The 18,977-nt window shown below is 40.5% G+C and overlaps 1 protein-coding gene across 5 annotated transcripts in view; it reads right to left on the reverse strand.

Moving 5' to 3' along the window:
• Positions 1-18,977, reverse strand: part of scn8ab (sodium channel, voltage gated, type VIII, alpha subunit b) — a 53,086-nt gene that overhangs the window by 21,754 nt on the left and 12,355 nt on the right. For 4 of the 5 annotated variants that reach the window (XM_086199150.1, XM_086199152.1, XM_086199148.1 and 1 more), the window contains 9 exons: positions 16,062-16,180; positions 15,806-15,895; positions 15,568-15,696; positions 13,046-13,137; positions 8,029-8,247; positions 7,761-7,824; positions 5,545-5,686; positions 2,134-2,340; positions 1,768-2,049 (listed from right to left, as the gene is read on the reverse strand). In XM_086199150.1, coding sequence (XP_086055276.1) covers positions 1,768-2,049; positions 2,134-2,340; positions 5,545-5,686; positions 7,761-7,824; positions 8,029-8,247; positions 13,046-13,137; positions 15,568-15,696; positions 15,806-15,895; positions 16,062-16,180 — 1,344 coding nt within the window. Of the gene's footprint in view, positions 1-1,767; positions 2,050-2,133; positions 2,341-5,544; positions 5,687-7,760; positions 7,825-8,028; positions 8,248-13,045; positions 13,138-13,405; positions 13,498-15,567; positions 15,697-15,805; positions 15,896-16,061; positions 16,181-18,977 lie in introns of all 5 variants that reach the window. The other variant, XM_086199151.1, reaches the window with a different exon arrangement.

Here is an 18,977-nt window from a genome sequence, read left to right on the forward strand (position 1 = left end):
CAATTTTTACAATACACTGACAATAATTTGGAAGATAAATGATTGAGATAGTAACCCTCCTCTCTTTAAAGCTCAGTATTCTAGCATATTGTCAACTCATAAATGAGTCTGGCATTAAAAACTTTATAAAGTTACTCTGACTGAAACTGTCCATCCATCCATTTTCTGCCACTTATCCCAGATAGAGTTGCAGTGGCAGCAGACTGAGTCAGGTGATCCAGACGTCCCTCTCCCCAGCAATCCCAGGTCTTCCAGGGAGACCCAAAGGTACTCCTAGGCAAGATGAAATATGAATAATTCCTCCAGTATGTTCTGCATCTACCACAAGATTTAAATTTGGAAATCCCTGCAACAGCTCCAGTAAGAGATGTCCAGGAGGTATCCTAATCCAATGCCAGGACCACCTTGGCTGTGAACAGCAGTTCCTCTCTGAATTTTGTCCGAATGTCTCAGCTCTTCGATGGCTAAGCACAGCTATCTCGCAATGGAAATGTACTTGAATCCCCAATCATAATTTTTCTAACACCATCCAAAGCCTGTGACCACCAGTTTGGAATGTAAAACAACTGGTTATCTTCACCAAAACAGATTCCTGCAGAGCTTGTATTACAGTTTACACTGGATCGAGCTGTCCATCTCATACTCCAGCTTAGTTTTGCTTGTGCGCAAGTCTCAGAGATCTTTCACTTGGGGCAGCAACTCATTTCTTACACAGAGGGAACAATCCATCATGTTCCAGCAGAGAACCTCACCTCCAAGTTGGGAGGTGCTTACTCTCATCCAACTGCTTCACACCAGACTGCAAACTGGCCAAGTGAAAGTTCAGGTCACAGTCTGATGAGGCCAAATATATCACAGAATCTGAAAACAGATAATCCTAATTAAAAATAATCCTGAGGTCCTCAAATGGGACATACTCTTCCACCCTGCTGTGGGCTGAGAGCCTGCTCACGAAGATGACAAACAGAATCAATGGCAGGGTACAGACAAAGCCCAACATCCACTTGGAAAATGTTTGACTTGCAGTAGCAAACACAGACTCAGCACTGACTGCAGTTTTACAGTGACAAGATGGCATGTACCAATAAACCTGGTGCTCCAAAATCAGCTGCAGACCTCTTTCTACAATTCTGGGATAAGTCTTTTAAGAAGCTAAATGGTATAATCCTTTGCGACTGGTAAATAATGAGGTAGGTACTCTGTTCCCAACCTTCATAGAACATTGGAGAGTTCCACCAGGACAGTCCCATCATGTCCAGAGGCCTCAGCATCTTCAGGTGAATCTCATTCTTGACTACCTCTGACACCTCCATGAGGGATGTGAATGAGGCTTCTAAAGAGTCAAGGTCTAGAAGTCCCTTTCATGTCCCAAAGACAAGGCCTGCTTCCTTTACCTGAATTGCATGACAGTTTGCGAGAACCTGACTGAGGCCACCAAAAAGTCTTTCTCCATGACCTCCCAAATTTCCTCCCACAACTGTGTTTTTGTTTGAGTGACTGCCAAAGACAAACTGCCCTAATAGGCCTCTGGTATCTGTGCTCAGTTTCAGAAGAACCCTTGACCAGACAAGCCCAAAAGGCCTCTTTCTTCCACTTAACAGCCTCCTTCACTGCTGTTGTGCACAAGTGGGTTCTCAAGTTGCTGCCACAACCGGCAACGATGAACTGCTGAACAGAACTATGAGCAGCCCCCTCCACAATGAAGAGTCCTGATCAACAGCAGTCCAGTCCAACAGCAATGAACTTTATACTGTATCTTTATCTTACCTGGTTCATGATTGATGTCTTCCTTCCCAGCCGACTTCCTGGGAAACGGATGGTGCTTTTCTTACTGCCATCATCCGACTCAGACTTCACAACTTTTTCACTGTCTCCCTTCTCTTTCTCCTGCTCTTTCTGACGCCATTTTTTCTTGCGATTGCGACGCTCCTTGGCACTCTTGGAACTCAGCTTAGAGACCTCCGATGAGCTGCGAGACAAATGCCCCCCTCCTTCATCCTCTAATGCAGCCTCAGACACTGTGCCTGCAGATGTCGCCATGGCTGCCGCCTGGGAGAGAAAAAAAGGAACATGATTACCATAAACTATGAAAATGGGTAAAGGTGCATGTATATGAGATAAAGCGAGACAAACCTGAGTCTCTTCTTGCTGTTTTTTGAGCTGCTCCAGCATTGCTTTGAATTCAGCCTCTTTCTGCTCTGCCTCTTCAATAGTGGCCTGGTTCTGTTCCTCATAGGCCATGGCCACCACAGCCAAGATGAGATTGACTAGGTAGAAGGAGCCCACAAAGATGACGAGCACAAAGAAGATCATGTAGGTCTTCCCTGCTGCCCGCAGAGTCTGATGGAAAACACAAAACAGACATGAGAATTAATGCAAGATTTAAGGACTTATTCTAAACATGGAGCAAGCTTCAAGCGTCATTGCAAGGTTATTACTAGCAAATGAACTTGTGCTGTCTGAGCCAACAGGTACTCAATTATGTTAATGAGGTGTGGTCTGGCACAACCATGGTGTATTGCTATTTTGGAACACCAGAAAATGTGTGTGCCACAGACCAAGAGGCTGGTCCTTAGTCAATGGCATTATGTGTGAAGTGCTATCTTAAGGATGCATCAATCACATGAGCAGATGCACAGCTTTGCAATGTGGTTGTACTAATACCCGACAACATGGAAACATTGGCCGCCACCTCCTCAAAGGCCTGCTTCATCTCCGATGGCTTCCTGCTGCTCCTGTTTATAAACATAGGCGTGCTCGCAATCCTTCACCCGGCATACGAGGAGGACCACTTCTCCAGATAAGAAGCGCTCTCTTCTCTCAATTTGAAATGTATGCGCCACTGAAAAAGCAGCATGCCAAGTTCTGGCGAACCTGGGCTTTAAAGGGCATTCTGACACAATGATCGGTCTGAGTGGTAGCACGCCGAAAAAAAAAACACCTATGAATAATTACGTGGTCAAAGACTGCCTCTTTGCACCATGTGCCATGGTTACGTGCCCTCCAAATACCAAAATAAAGCTGAACATGCCATGAATGCACAGCCCAGCATGCCATCTGCCAACCAGTTGGCACCATAGATCGCTTAAATAGAGCTCATAGAGTGACTGACCATGGAAGATAATCTCTTAAACAGAATATTGTCCTTCTTGGTAGTACCAAGTATCTTTTCTTAAACTAGCTGTTTAGGCTTTGTTGATATTAGGCTACGTTTACATGAAAACAATCTGAACAGAAAATGCGAAAGTGGCATTGTGTCTTCACTTTTTATTCCGCGTTTGGACAAGCATTTTCAGGAGGAAATCTCCGTGTATACAGTGATGCAAAAGTGTGCGGAATTCCAGTTTGTATGCACGCCAGGTGGCTAGGTGGTGGTGCGATACACTGCCACACAACACCACCATGTGCGCCTGTGTAGAACCTTCCTTCTACTTCTCTTCTCTCCCTAGTGGTGCAAAATGCAAAACCAAAACATGGCCAATCCATCATCAGTCACCTCATGTGATGTTCAAGAGGTTCTCTTATGCTGTTAGAACGTGTTCTTGGCTGGAGGCGGACCCAAAGGAACCCAACATTTAAAACAGGAGGAGTGGTGTGGTGGTGTGTGATGTAAACACGTGCATGATGTGAGCACATCTGAGCAGACCTTTGCGTCTTTAGCAGTCTAGACGGGAATGCGATGGTGGAGCATTTTTAAGTTTCAACTCTTGAGGGTGGCTTCACTTTTTTTGTGTGTTTTCAAGCCCCCAAAACACCATCGCTATCTAAAACGAAAGGCACATCAAATAAAATATTTTGTCCCCCCCCCCCCCCGCGCGAGCATTGTCGTGTGAACAAGGCCTTAGATGATAATTAAAATGTTTGTCGGGAGTGGCAGAACGTTTACTCGAGACTGTCCATCTTTTCCTCTACTTCTCTGCAACATCATGTCTTCTTTCTGAAGAAGTTCATCTCTCTGTACTGCTCCATAGAGGATATGAATTCAGAGTGCAGGAAGACACAGTATGGTCATTCTCTAATTAGAACAGTCGCATACTTGTTGACAGAACTGGAACTATTAACCCCTTCATCACTCTACCACTGCTGAGGTTCTAGACTGTAAATGACATGACAAAAATGAAAATGTGAAGTATCTTGGTATCAAAATAAAAGTTACATTTGTAAGACCAATCCAGATGTGTACTAAATCAGTCCCACTCATCCCATCCATTTTCTTCCTCTTATCCTGTTAAGGGTCACGGGGGGGGGGGCCTGGAGCCTATCCCGGCTGCCGTCGGGTGAGAGGAGGGGTTCACCCTGGACAGGTCACCAGTCCATCTCAGGGCCAACACATAGAGACAGACAACCATTCACACTCACAGCCACACCTACGGTCAATTTAGAGTATCAATCAGCCTCGTCCCCTCTTGATGTCTTTGGACTGTGGGAGGAAGCTGGAGTACCAGAGAGAACCCACACAGGAACAGGGAGAACATGCAGACTCCACACAGAAAGATCCTGTTCTTGAGCCGGGGCTCGAACCTTGAACCTTCTTGCTGTGAGGCAACAGTGCTGACCACTGAACCACCGCGCCTACTAAATTAGACATTGGCACCAAACAAAACGTTTCATTTTATTGTGAGTATCCTTTATGAAATTGTGCAGTTGCAGCCCAATAGTTCACACTACACAATATTTGAACAGTACCTGTGCCCATGTTAGAGCTAAGACAGCGATGTAGAGCATCGTTACAGTTGTTTGTCAGAGATATGTCCAAGTGATGATGAATTTAGCACCATCCCATACTGTTAATTCACTTATCGAAAATCTGCCAAAGGTATATAAAATACTCTCATTCAAAGAAAACCATAAAAAAGCAATGAAGTTTGACACCAATAGCTTATGTTGTTGACACACTGACTAAAAATGGGAAGCAAATCCATTTAGCAATATAAGATTGTGTAAACTTCGGTGGATACATTGGTAGCAGGTGGTTACAGAAGCAAAAACACATTTTGGCAGCTTCAATTAGAGGACCTTAAGACATCAGATGATTTAGACTGGTTCCAGTCCTAGTAAAACAGACTTTTGTTACAGATTATGACTGTCTTTTAATGAATGTCAAAACTAAATCCATCCTTTCATTGCTTCAATATAGACGCAAATAAACCTCTCAAAATTCTGAAATGGTTTTCTCCCTGCATTTAGGACAGTGACTCCTGACATAATCCAACCTACAGTGATCAGCTGTCCTTCCAACCCTGTTATTCAGAGGACAAATTAACTGAAGGGTAGCAGTGTTGAGGGGAGCATTTGCTGATTCATTCAGGTCAGTGAATGATGTATGTATATACAGTATTTGAGGACAAAGGAAAGGGATCATCAGTACTGCTAAAGGTGTGCTTTGCAAGCTGTGGACAAGAAAACCTTTAATATGAGTCTCTTAAAACTGGTGCAAGATAAGAAAACAGCATCTATACGTCTCGCTGTCATGAAATAGGCAGTAAAGTTCTTGCTACCTTAGGATATGAATATGTGGAAACAAGAAGGAAAACACTGCTTTACCAGCATGTAGAGATTCTCCCAGAAGTCTTGGGTCATTAGGCGAAAGAGGGTGAGGAAAGCCCATCCGAAGCTGTCAAAGCTGGTGTAACCATAGTTGGGGTTCCTTCCAGCTTTCATACAAACAAAGCCCTCTGGACATCGTCTGAAAGAAGCACAGGGGAAAATATGAAAACATCAAAGATTGCTGCCATTATAAGACAAAAACAGGGAAATGAGCCTGAGAAAAAGTTCTTAACCTAACAGTGTTTTGTCATTGCTATTCTTGTTGGCGGTCTTTTGTATGTTTAACAGCTGTTATGAACAGAAAGCTGTTTTCCAAAATGGCATCTGTGAGAAAGTGTCTCATTGCATAGCAAACAGTAAAGTGTGTTTGGGAAGACTTCTGAGGTGAGAAATAGGCAACGCCGTAACGGAGTCTTGATCTATGTTTGATCAGCACTGCCAAGTTATATCATTACATAACCTGATCAGCGTTTCATCGACCTGTAATGCACCATGCAAGCTCACCCTAAAGAATGAATGGAACAAAGATAGTGTAGAGAAGAAAGAGGGGACACACTGGCGTTTTTTTTTTTTTTTCTGAGTACAGCGTTGCCACCATCTTAAAAACATGAATACAAATACCACAGAATCACATCTAGAGAAGTCAGCGGGGATGTTTTTTTGTCCTGCCAAGAACGACATCCCCCCTGTTCATGTACTGCATCAAAATGGCAGTCGTTTGCACCCTTACATTAAAGTTGTAAAGTGTGAAATGGCCCAGTGAACAATTAGATGATGTAATTAGAAAAATTACCCCACTAGACAACTCTCATTATAGTAATGTTTCAAGTGAATATTGTACCTTTATATGACAGCAACCCTATTAGTTGCACCACTTCAGAACTGAAGATGAGCATTGCTATACGGGAAACTGCATTATTGGTACACGGACAATTCCTGTGAAAAAATTGCCATGTATTGTGCCACTGACCGGAGCCCAGCCATAGTCAAGTATTTCAAGTTAGAATTCAGGGTTTTTGTCAACGCACATTTGAAAAAATGAGAAAAAAAAAAGAGAAAAAAGGGAGGAGGACATGGCCATTTACGACTTTTGGAGACAGACCTGAATAGATGGAAGCAAAGCCCCTAGTAGCAGCTTGAACTCAGGCTCCTGTGGGGTTCCACGCAATGAGTATAAAATGTGCTCGGAGTTGTGCAGTGGAGGATTCTGTGGACGATGTTGAAGGTGACCTAGTGGAGTGGAGGGTCTCCTGAGGGTCTCCAGTGGGGATTTATATAAGCACTTTTTAGTGGTTCAGGATAACCTCAGTACCCAGAGTTGAGGGTTATTTATTCTTCAGGTAGCCCATACACACTCAATAACTGAACATGGTCCTGCTGGGTCCTGCAGTCTGATGACCCCTGGTTATACCACTGATGATATGTCCAAGATGTGGATTCATTTACATATAAAAGAAAATCAGAAAACACTGGAGCACTAGTTGGATGTAAGCATTAATATTCAAGGTATATAGTCTGTAGCATTTTCCTTTGAAAAAAAAACAACTAAATATAGACAAATGCAAAATTAATCTACCTTAATCTTCACTTATGGGCCTCCAGACATGTATTGGTGGTGACAGGTGGTGACTGTGTCTGCAGAGCCACTGTCCTCAACACTATTTCAGTGTTTCCTTTTGTTTGAATGTGTCTGGATAGGGAGTCGGTGTGTACCCCCACCACGCAGAATGTGGTTGGGCAAGCATAAAACATAGCTACTGGATAAAACTGATTCTTTAGAAAATGGCAAATGCGCATGGAGAAGCGAAGGAAAGGAAATACAGCGCTACTGAGGCAAATGGCAAGGAGTCACATTGAAGTAGAGACTGGGGATGGGGATTGATGTGGAATTGGGCTGCTTTCTACTGGACAGGTATTTGACAAATCCCTGGGGTTTGCTTGCAGCATTTAGCTTGTGCTAGCCAGCGATCAGTTTGTCCCTGCTAGCATTTAGCTTTTTATCAGCTGGTGGTTAGCTTGTGAATGCTCGGGTTTATTGTTTGCAAGCAACCAATTGCAATTCTGATTGTAGGGCTTGGTGGGGATGATTGCAGGGGTGGGTGGCATACACTTTTGGTACCTCTGAGTCTGGGAGGAGGGGCCAAATTTGATGGATGTGGTGTTTTTGAGCCCCAATGAAGAAGACTCTACCTTTACAAGAAACTCCATCTTACCCTGAGTCTGAACTGTTTCCGCATAGTAGAGCATCAGGCTGACCAGGAAAGAAGTAGAAATTTGCTATGAAAAGAAGAGAATGCATCCATTAGCAACTGGCAAAGCCATTGTGGATGTAAATTCATTTAGTAAGTTTTATTTCAACAAATTTTATTTTGAAAAAACATCAAAATACAAACAGAAAAAAATGTATGCATTCACTTGTCAAATCCTATTTTAGTATAATTTATGTGCAACTCGTTTAATTTTCGATGAAATCAAACTCACTGTCATTCATGAGGTATTCTTTCATGTCAAAGTTCCTGCTGCCGTTTCCCGTGTACTCGGTCATATTTATTGGCCAAATGACACACTTTTGCCGAAGGTTCCCCATGAACAGCTGCAGTCCAATCAGAGCAAAGACGCTGAGACAGAAGACAGTCAGGATCATCACATCCGACAGCTTCTTCACAGACTGGATCAGAGCACCCACAATGGTCTTCAGGCCTGTCAATTAGCATAAGGTAAACACACACACACACACACACACACACACACACACACACACACACACACACACACACACACACAAATGTCCACAAATACACGTACAGGAAAACAGGCAAACTCACACAGACACACACAAACACAAACAAACAAAGAGATACAAATAAAAAGAAATGCAACTTTGTACACTGCAAGAGTTGACAAGCTATGCTAAGATTCACAGCTACAATTCAGTACTGATACAACTTGCACAAGAAAGAAGTAACTGGCTAAAGTGCAATTTGTGGTGTGGGTTCCCAGTTGCAAATTCCCACTAGAACACCTGTGGGTTCAGGCTTCCTTCTTAGAAACTGGGAGGGCCTGTTGCCACGTTTGTATTACTACTGGTACTAAAAATCCCTGAGATGTCATCCTATTCCTCACTACTTCTACTTGATTAAACTCAGGCGTGAAGTTACCTGAGCTCTGATCTCCAAGTTACAATGCTACAATTCTCTATGTTGACAAGTATGATGCTTCTTGTTGTCTCCGTCATTCCTGCTTTAATAAGGCTGTTTAGTTTTTTTAAGTAATCGTTCAGATTTTCAAATAGAGGGGGTCCTATTTGTCATAAAATTATATTTTCTTATAAAAGATTATGACACACGCAAAGAAGTAATAAGACAATTTTAATAGAAATGGTTGAGTCGAGCCATGGCCTTCAAAAAATGTACAAATATGATCAATGTTATCATGTAATTGTCATGTGGTAAATGATACAGCTGTGTAGAGTTGCTGCACCTTGGCAGCACAGATAATCCAGTTAAGAGTAGAAACGAGAATTGTCTGATTTCCAAATATAAATAATGCAAGTACAGAACAATATTGGCACAGGCAGTCCCATACAGTAATAAAATGTTTAGAGGTTTTGTGTGTGTGTGTGTGTGTGTGTGTGTGTGTGTGTGTGTGTGTGTGCGCGCGCGCTGGATTAGGAGCTTAATATCTCCAGTCACTGACTGCAGGTATGACTCTGCAGCTCTCAGGCTGGTGAACATGTCGCCCTGCAACTCCTCATCTCCTGGGTCAAGAAACCCTCTGTCCTGCGTCTCTCATCTACCCAGACTTTAGACTTGATTTAAAATAAATGACATTTGATGTCTTTGAACCCTAGAACACAAGCATTAAATTAGTAAAACCATCATTAACATTAAGTATATTTTACCTGATATAATATTCCTGATATAATATAGTTCTCATCAAAATACATTAAAGTACAACACTGTATGCTAAATTGAAGTACTCTTCTTTAATTTCCCAATAAGCAATGTTACATAAAATGAAAAAGGTACCTGAGAAAAACATGACAAGAATCGTGTGGGTGAAAAAACCCAGATGTCAGTGTTGTAGGGTTAATAATTATCAATGTGATGTATTAAATATTATACAAATATATCTGACAATTTTTTTGAAGTTACCATTGTGCTGTTAGAATATCAAAACTCTCTTAATACCCAGCTTTATTTACAGAGGTGAATAGAAGACGACTGTTTTTCTGTATCAGTGAATGTCATAGACTGCCAGTACTTATATGCACCATCACTGTTGTCAATATATTTTTATGGAAAGTTGTTTTTTTTTTTTTTACGTCAGGGTCGTAGACAAAGCAGCATCAAGGAAACTGACGTTTCCTTTAATTCAGGGATTAGCATGGGAATTATGTAGATTGGTTTCACCATCAAATTCTTTAAGTTCATAGCGGATAATGGCTTTGTCAAGGCCAATAACTCAGCTTTAGCCCCAAATATTTTGAGCCCAGCCCTGAATGTTAACGGTCGTCAAACACTGAGTGGAATTTTCCACCTCCAGTTCTTCAGCGTTTGTTCAATTTCTGAACTGGACGGTCGAACAATAAAACATGTTTAAGTGGCTTCAGTCTGTGCAGTTTCCTAGACCAAAAATAATGCATGTGCAGTTTTGGCCCTCTTACTTTCCTCTAGACATTCTCTTGATATCAGACTTCAACTATTAATGTAAAGCACGTCTACATATTGCCAAAAATTACATACATGTACAATTTCTTTTTACATATCAGACAGGTGTGCTGATTCCACGCAAGTCACAGTCAACATGTTTGAAATAAACCAATCGAGCAGTTTTAGGGTTTCAGATTTCCGTTAAGCGGACACAACCTCACTAATCAATGGAATAAATCCTCATAAAAAGAAGAGATGACAGATGTTTAATGTGCATATTAAAAAAATTCCTCCGAAGCAAAATTTGAACATTGAGCTAAATAAACCAAATCAGCTGCAGTTGCGTCTGCTGCTTGTGACTGCAGCCACAATGAGTTGTGTCATTGCTCTCTTCTGAATCATTGCATGTAGGAGCTGACTAGCATTAACAGGAAATAGTCTTCTAATTAATTATTCATTAATTAAGAAATTAGTTGACATAACTGCATTAACTTCCCGGCACAGGAAAAGTTTCCTCCCATCTGCTGTTGCAACCCATTGTTTGTTTGTTTTTTAATTTGATCCTTTTTCATTTCATCCTTGTATTTAAAGCCATGGCTCTGTGCATGTGTGTAATTCCAGTTGTTGTTTTTTTTAAATACTCTAGGTTTTTTTCATTACTTCAACTTTGTAGCGAGACTAATTCTCATACTGGGACGAAATGTATCTGGCTATTGATATAACTGATATTATGCACTCAACATAAGATACGTGAAGTATATGACTATACATCTGTACTTTACATGTATTTAATAAAACACACGAGAAATATATGAGTAAGCATAACACATATAAAGACATAAGGGCAGACTTATTTGACTGTGATTCAAGTGCTGCCTTCAAGCTGAATCTCAGATGTAAAGGTCATATTTATTCATTATCTAAATAAAACACAAAACACTGCAACTAAATGGGATGTTTCCATCAGAAAGACACGTGCTGATTTTGACAGTACCGGTCCTGTACTCCTATACACTGTAGTTGTATAGAAAAACAATCCATTATTTATCAGGAGCCTTTCCAAGCAAGGAAGGCCGAATAGTAGCACACCTGAATTCAGTACAGTGACTATCATTCCCTCAACAACCTTGTGTCTGTCTGAAGGAAGATCCCAGACTAACTGCAGTTCATAATTATAAACAAACCAACCGAGCACAGCACTACCACGAACCATGCACATTAGCAAGCCCACTCGAGGAAGGAAGGAGTGAAGAGGAGAAAGAGAGGACAGGTGAGGAAGAATTGGTGTCAGTCGAGGGGAGGGGCGATGAGAGGTGCCATGCAGGTCATTTAAACGCCAAGGCTGAAGGAAGTGACTCTGTCAGCATCACCTGTCTGTAAACTGAGAACGTTCACGTCCCAGGCAACCCTCGCTCATGCAGCGCTGGGCCAGTCCTCAGGCTGGTTGGGCTCACAGGACAGCTGAGAGCTACACTCTGGAGTTTATTCTATTGTGTGTGTGTGTGTGTGTGTGTGTGTGTCAGTAGAAATGTGTGTATGCGTGTGCGTGCTCAAGTAAAGTTAGAATGTGCTAATGGAACCAATGTCAAAGGAAACCTATAAAAAGTGACATTGAATTTGAGATAAATGTAATTTATTTATTTTGTGTGTTTTACACTGGCTGCCAGGATGGACACATATCTTTAAAAAAAAAAAGGACATCGGAAACCTGAATCTAAATAATTGTTTCATCAAAGAATAAAAATCCAAAGTTAAAGCCCCTTGAAGCCAAACTGGTAAAGCATGTATCTCAAAGCTTCATGCAGTGTTGATCTGTTGTCAAATTAGGCTTTGCAGTCTTAAGGAATAAAACAGTCTTTGGAAACCAGGAGGCAGAGTCACAGACTGTGAAACTGAGCAAGGTGGTGATTGGTCACTGAATGATTTTGGTCAGTTAAAGAAACATGCCAACTTTAAAATACGCATATTTTCCATCCTCACCAGAGGCAGACAAGAAAACTGATACCCCTCTCTCCTCTGTATGTGCAGCATGGAGACCAGCTGACTGCTAGTTAGCTTAGCGTAAGGAATGGTAGCAGATGGGAAATGTTAGCGTACCTCTTTAAGATAATAAAGATAATTTCATATTTCTGTTTTATAGAGACATTCTAATTCATTCCTTGGGTAAAAAGGTTTGTTGACAACTGGAAGAGCGACTGCTGCTATTCTTCATGGCCGACTTTATGGTCGAACAATGATCCTGAATCTTATTTCTTTGATGACATTTGACAGATGTATTCCAACATTTACCAACTTACTATCCAGAATACGGGTAAGATGGAGGCATGCTAAACTGCCAACCACTACCACCCATTGCGCCAAGCTCCCTAATGCACGCACAGAGGAGTTAAGGGTCCCTTATTTCTTGTCTGACAAACAGGCGTAATTCCCAAAAAGTTAAAAGTTAGCACATGCCTTTAATAATCCATGACAACATCCTGACAGTCAACTAACTGGGAATAATATCTACTTACAATGAAACAGTGTATACAAATATCCTCTCTAAAGTCTATGTATCTACACACGGATATTATGAAATTGTACAGCCTATTAATTTGATTTGGGGTTAAATATGATGAGTGAAAGCTGTTGCAAAGCCTAAAATGCTGCGTAACTTCAGATGTACATAAAAGACTGCCTGTAGACTGCTAAGCCTATCAAAAATGTATTGCTACCATTTTTGATTGTTATAAAACAAAAATGTATACATTCTCTTTTCTTTAAAACAAAAAAAGTCAAATAAATAGAAATTAAGACAGCTAATGGAGAAAGTAAGCTCAGCCTTAGTGTTTAAATGGGAGTCTCACCTGGAATGACAGAAATAGTTTTCAAGGCTCGGAGAACCCTGAACGTTCTCAGCGCCGAGACATTCCCAAGGTCCACAAACTCTGTTATATATCTGTAACAAGGTAGGATGACACACAGAACAGAACCCCATGACACACAACACACACAATAACGACACACGAACACATGTACCCGGCAAGAGCACAACACCAGCACCACCATCGAAGATCAGGAGGGGACACCACGGTTAGAGAAGGAACGCCTGTTCGACCAGTGGGAAAAGGACGAAGGAAGAGGAGGAGAGGATAGGAACAAAACCACACCTAACATCAACCCCGTGTCTCGCCCGCCCACAAACACAAACACCTGGACCGTCTTACCTGGGATAACTGAAATAGTTTTCAAAGCCCTCAGAACCCTGAACGTACGCAGAGCTGACACATTGCCTAGGTTTACAAACTCTGTTATATACCTGCAAGGTGGATCAGATACAGTTACTCAGCAGCCATCCCAAACATTGAGAGAGAGAGAAAGAGAATATTTAATAGGCATTATCAATGTGGCAAATGATTCAAGGTGCTGTAGGCAACAGGGCTTTTTTGGTTGTTTGTTTTTTTGCAATTGTTGATTCAAATGAGTCAAATCTACCCAACATCTACAAAAAAAAAAAAAAAATCCGAGCGTGACCAGGGTAGCTTGGTTTACGCTTTACAAGCCTACAAACAGAAAGTGGGGTCACATCAATGTCAACACCGGAAGTGACATGCAACCGAAACAGCTGGCACGGAAAAACATTAAGATCTGTGCTCATTCAACTCAGAAAGCTACAGCTTTGCAACTGTGTGGTTTACAACGTAACAAAGGGGGAATCATAAAATTGTCACGGCAAAGCGTGCGTTGGTTTGTATTCATTTCTTCAGAGTTGCCCACAGCAGCTTTTAGATGATGAGGTCTTTGCATGTTATGATAAATAAATGTCAGAATCCAGTTCAATTGAAAAAAAACAAACAAACAAAAAAAACAACAGTTAATATCAAAATATAATCCTCTGCAACATTTTTTATATTGTTGCACTTGGTACAAAAAAAACCACAAGCAAAATCTATAAATGTTTGAGAACTCATTCATAGCCATATGAAAATGATCAGTAGGATGTTGACAGTTTCATTTTAATCAAATACAAAAATGTCAATAGGTGTGCTGCTCTTTTTTTAACACGGTAAATTGACTCTAACGCTCTTATCTCCATTCAAAAATACCATAGGTCAATTAATTGAATAATTATTGTTATCGACGGACAAATCTGATTGAATTATTAAGGTGTGAACACATGTTTTATTGATAAGTAGTAACCATGTAAGCAATGTTGGCTGCTTAGACACTTTCTTTAAGACAGCTGCTTTACATTCAGAATATTTGGTTTTGAATCCCTCATGTACTGTTCATGTATTGCGGGTATTATGTTGTACGTTGAATTTAAGAAAAAAAAAAAGGATGGACTTGTGTTTGCCCAGGAAGAAGAAAGTTATGCTTTTGGGTTCAAAGTTTCACTACATACTATTAAGACTTTCTGGTGAAAACCCCTCAGGACACACTTCTCCCGTTTGCCTTCACAAACAGGACAACACTACAGGGTTTCAACCGTCATCATGAGTTTAAAGAAAGCTTCAAAAGATTAAACAGCTTAGAAAAGGGCCCTTTTTACAACAGCTATTTAGAAATGAGACTGTATTATCAACATGGGTGTAATTAATAACATTAATTAGGACCCTGGTATTGTTTGTGCTGACTCACTGGAGTGGCTGTGATGCTAATTAGTACAGAACAATTAAACCTATGTTTACCATATTTTTCTTTACAGATACTGACCCTGTATGTGTATATTAGGGGTTTGACTGTTTTCCTTTAGTCTGGGAAAGGCAAGATATGATATCTCTTTTATTCGTCAGGGTCATATTTTAGCGAGCTAACGGGGTCATTGACATATAAGCAAGCCAACGTAGCTGGTTCATTGAGCTAACTCACACCACAGTATGAACGCTTAGGAAAGACTAATCTGTACTCTAGGACTGATTGGGCCAATCTATTTTGATTTAGTGACCACTTAGTAAATATTTAAGTCAAAACTATTCTAAATTTGAACTCACAATTAGCTGGTACAGTCATCTCCCTGTTAAAATGTTTGTTTGAAAGTTCTTCATCACCTGAATCTTGGATCTAGGGAGAGAAGATGTCATATTTCATAAGGATTTTCAATGACAGGCATTTTGAAAAGCATTGTACAAATAATGTTTAATGTCATTAGTTGCACCTGTGTTTGTGAGGTCAGAATTAACTATGGTGAAAAGGTCTGTTAGCGTTTGTGATTAGGCAGTGTTATCTTACACCTACTCTGACGAAATTACTTTATAGTACAATTTTGATTACATTTGTTAAAATTCAGTGTTTTTAGCTTTTATTGCGCTCCCGCTTCACACCACAGTTTCCAAATGTAAGTAATGTCTACATGCTTTGATTATTAGAAGTAGTAATTATGACTTACGCCATTGAGATGACCATGAAATCCAGCCAGTTCCAGGGGTCTCGGAGAAAAGTGAACCCATCTATGGCGAAGCCTCTGGCAACAATTTTTGTAAGTGACTCAAACGTATAGATACCTGTGAAGGTGTACCTAAAAAAAACAAAACAAAACAGTGTCGACAGTAAAACACAGGTATCGAACAACATTGGGATTCCTTTTCAAAATTTAGAAATGAGAAGAAGTGTGGATATGTACTTACTCTACTTGTTTGGACCACTCTGGGGGGTCACTAAATGTCATGAATATACAGTTGGTCAAAATTGTACACATGATGATCATGCTGAATAACGTGAAGGGAGAAAAGTTAAGGGAAATTTGAAAAGAGTTGGCAATATCACCCTATACACATATAAAAATACATTTAATACAACAAAAACTGAAATGAAGCTTTAAATACAAGCTGAGCACCACAGTTAAGCATAAAAAAATGAATATATTCACATGAAAAAGGATATGAATGTATCAAAATCTTAATAGCTATTCGCCTAAATATATTAAAAGGGCTTATGATGTACAAGGAAGGCGTGGCACTGAAGCGGAAGATTGTTTTCCCTTTGTTTAGCACTATAAATGTCTGGAAAGAGAAAGAGAGAAAGAGAAGACAGATCATTTGCAGAATATGGCACGTATCATTCAGTAAGATCTGGTTTCATATTTAAAGACGAGGTGACTGTAGCCTGAGTGTGAGTCCTGAGTTTACCTCTGAGTCATGGGGCAATGCTGCATTACTTTCCCCTTAAACTACAGCTCTGCTTCCCACAATGCAGGTGATACAGTTCAAGATCAGTTTTGAGTCAATACACAGACACATGTGAAGCTATACCCACTCTGTGGCCCAGTGACTCTCCCCTCTCCTCATGCCAGGTTTAAAGCTCTTTACTGGAAGAGAACTGCAAACGCTGTCATTGATCAGTCGGATCTGCTGACGCGAGGCTCTCAACAACCACTCCCCATCCATAAACAGCAGCGAGCCAAGTGGGGCTGGGGTGAGGCAGCAGTGTAAGAGTGTTTGTTTGTGCACACCTGTGTTTGCTCGTGTGTTTGTGGCTGAAACAATGTGGGTTCAGAGTAAGAGCTTTATTTACAGCAATACTTAGCATTTATAGCTAATTTACAAGTTTCTTTCAATACTCACAGGCATAACAGTTCACTGACGATTTGCGTGGTTTGGATGAAAATCTGTCAGTGAGTTATGAATGCGTGCGATACCATGGGCTATTTTTACCTTCTCACCACATCTACCACCCACAACACTGACAATTCCGGCTGCTGGCATTTACACAAAATCTCTCTCACACAAGCACGCACACACACACACACACACACACACACACACACACACACACACACACACACACACACACACACACACACACACACAAGCACGCACACACACACATCATGTCCATAGACTTTATAAAACAAATGGATGAAGCCTGCAGGTCAGAATACTAAAGCCACTATAAAAGTGCCTGAAGCCTGCATTCATTCATTTATCCATATGGCCAACAGGGGGCAACACTAGAAGTCTTCAGCTTCTGTCACGCATGCACTGACTTTCGATTTGACTTATCTATTATCAAATGTGAGATTTTGCACATATTTCCATTAAAATGTTTCCAGGTTTAAACCAAATAATAACAATGATCTGTAAAAATGTGTTAATACCGTACTTATACTCGTATATTCAAACATAAACAATATTGTACGAAGAATCTAATACTGTTGTTGCAAATGAGTGCCAAAGCTGAATTTATACTGAACCAATGGGAGTATCAATCATCCGCCGCCGTCAAACCGGAAGACTACAAACATCCAAGAATGACGCGGAAAGGTAATTTACACATGCATACTGAGGAAAGATGAGCCAGCGAGATTTTGGGACATCTGTCAGTGAGGGAGAACAGTCGAGACAGACGAGTAGCAACATCTCCAAGTATTGTGTGAGTACAAGCTACACCACTTCATCCAAACACAGCTCCTTCTGTCTTCAAAAAAATCAAGATGACAACTTTAAACCAGCAGGCCAGACACCACGCTAGATTTCGCTGTTGCATGAGGTCTATGGTCATGTAGTAATCAGTAGAGTAAAGATAAGTTCAACGTCAAGACAAGCAAGAATTGACATAAATTTATGATGCAGATTTACTTTATGTAATAAATAATAATCCTTACAAGGGTTTGTGGTGTGAACAGGAAACACTACAAAGAATTAAAAGGCATGATAAGACAAGTTCTGAAGTCAGTTCAAATTCAATCATAGCGTCCACAGTCAGGGGGGGAGACAAACATTCTCAGATTCAGAAGACTACTCTTTCTGCCCGTGGAGCATCTGTGCAACTTAAATTATCCTCTCACTATTCTTCCTGTCATGAGGTGAAAATAATAATATACTTCTTTACATGATTAACTCAATATAAACAGGACAGACACAAGGTTCTACAGCCATGTCTCCAAGGTCAAATCTTCTGCTGACTAAGCATATTCGGTAAATGAATTATATTTTTATCCAGAGCATCTCAGCAGTGTTGCAACAAATCAATCTTTGAAGCTTATAAAAACACAAAATGCCTGCTTTTGTCCACTAAAGCTTCACTGTCAAACGCTATTTTTAGACCCCAGTTCAAATCTTGAACTCAATAATTTATTTCAGCCATAAATAAGATGTAATAATGCTCAAAGAAACTTAATATATAAACTCAACAATTTTTCCCATGAGGATCCTGTCAACTGCATTTCAACTATTGTGTTCAACTCCATAATTCTAATTCTGGGACTCAAATAGCTTTGCATTATACAAACAATTCACAGGAAAAAAAGGAATCCTCATTCATCTGATGCTGTTTTTTTGTGCAGCCTGTCCGGACTTCTCTGACTCAACTAATATCAGTTCACCACGCGCATCGTTGGAATGATGTTTTTACATTTGCTAACATAAATTCCATCTATCTGCTCCATCTCATTATTGAAAAATGTAGTTTACTATACGCATAATGACATAAAACAAGTAACACAGGAGCAATCGTCAAATTCTGTAGTTCAGATGGACTCAAATAGCCATCAAGGTGAGCAGATGAAACCCCTCCCTCTGTGCAAACATGATGAGCCCTGATCACATGGGCATCAGCAGAGAACACACACACACACGTACTGATGCTTGACTATACACATTTATTACAGCAATTAATTGATGAATTAATCACTCAAATTCTTATGGAAGATTAATGGGTGAATTTACCCGGTTTTAACTCATTTACAATATAAATGTACAACTCAGCAGACTAAGCAAGCTTCGTTTCAAGAATAAGCTTTATTTGCTGCAAAGCTGCTGAAATGTTCCCAATTCTCCATAGAGCCTTAAAGAAAAAGGC

Source organism: Aulostomus chinensis, chromosome 3, assembly GCF_037954235.1.
Source record: "Aulostomus chinensis isolate RoL2024-O1b breed Wild chromosome 3, RoL_Achi_v1.0, whole genome shotgun sequence".
Taxonomy (NCBI): Eukaryota; Metazoa; Chordata; class Actinopteri; order Syngnathiformes; family Aulostomidae; genus Aulostomus; species Aulostomus chinensis.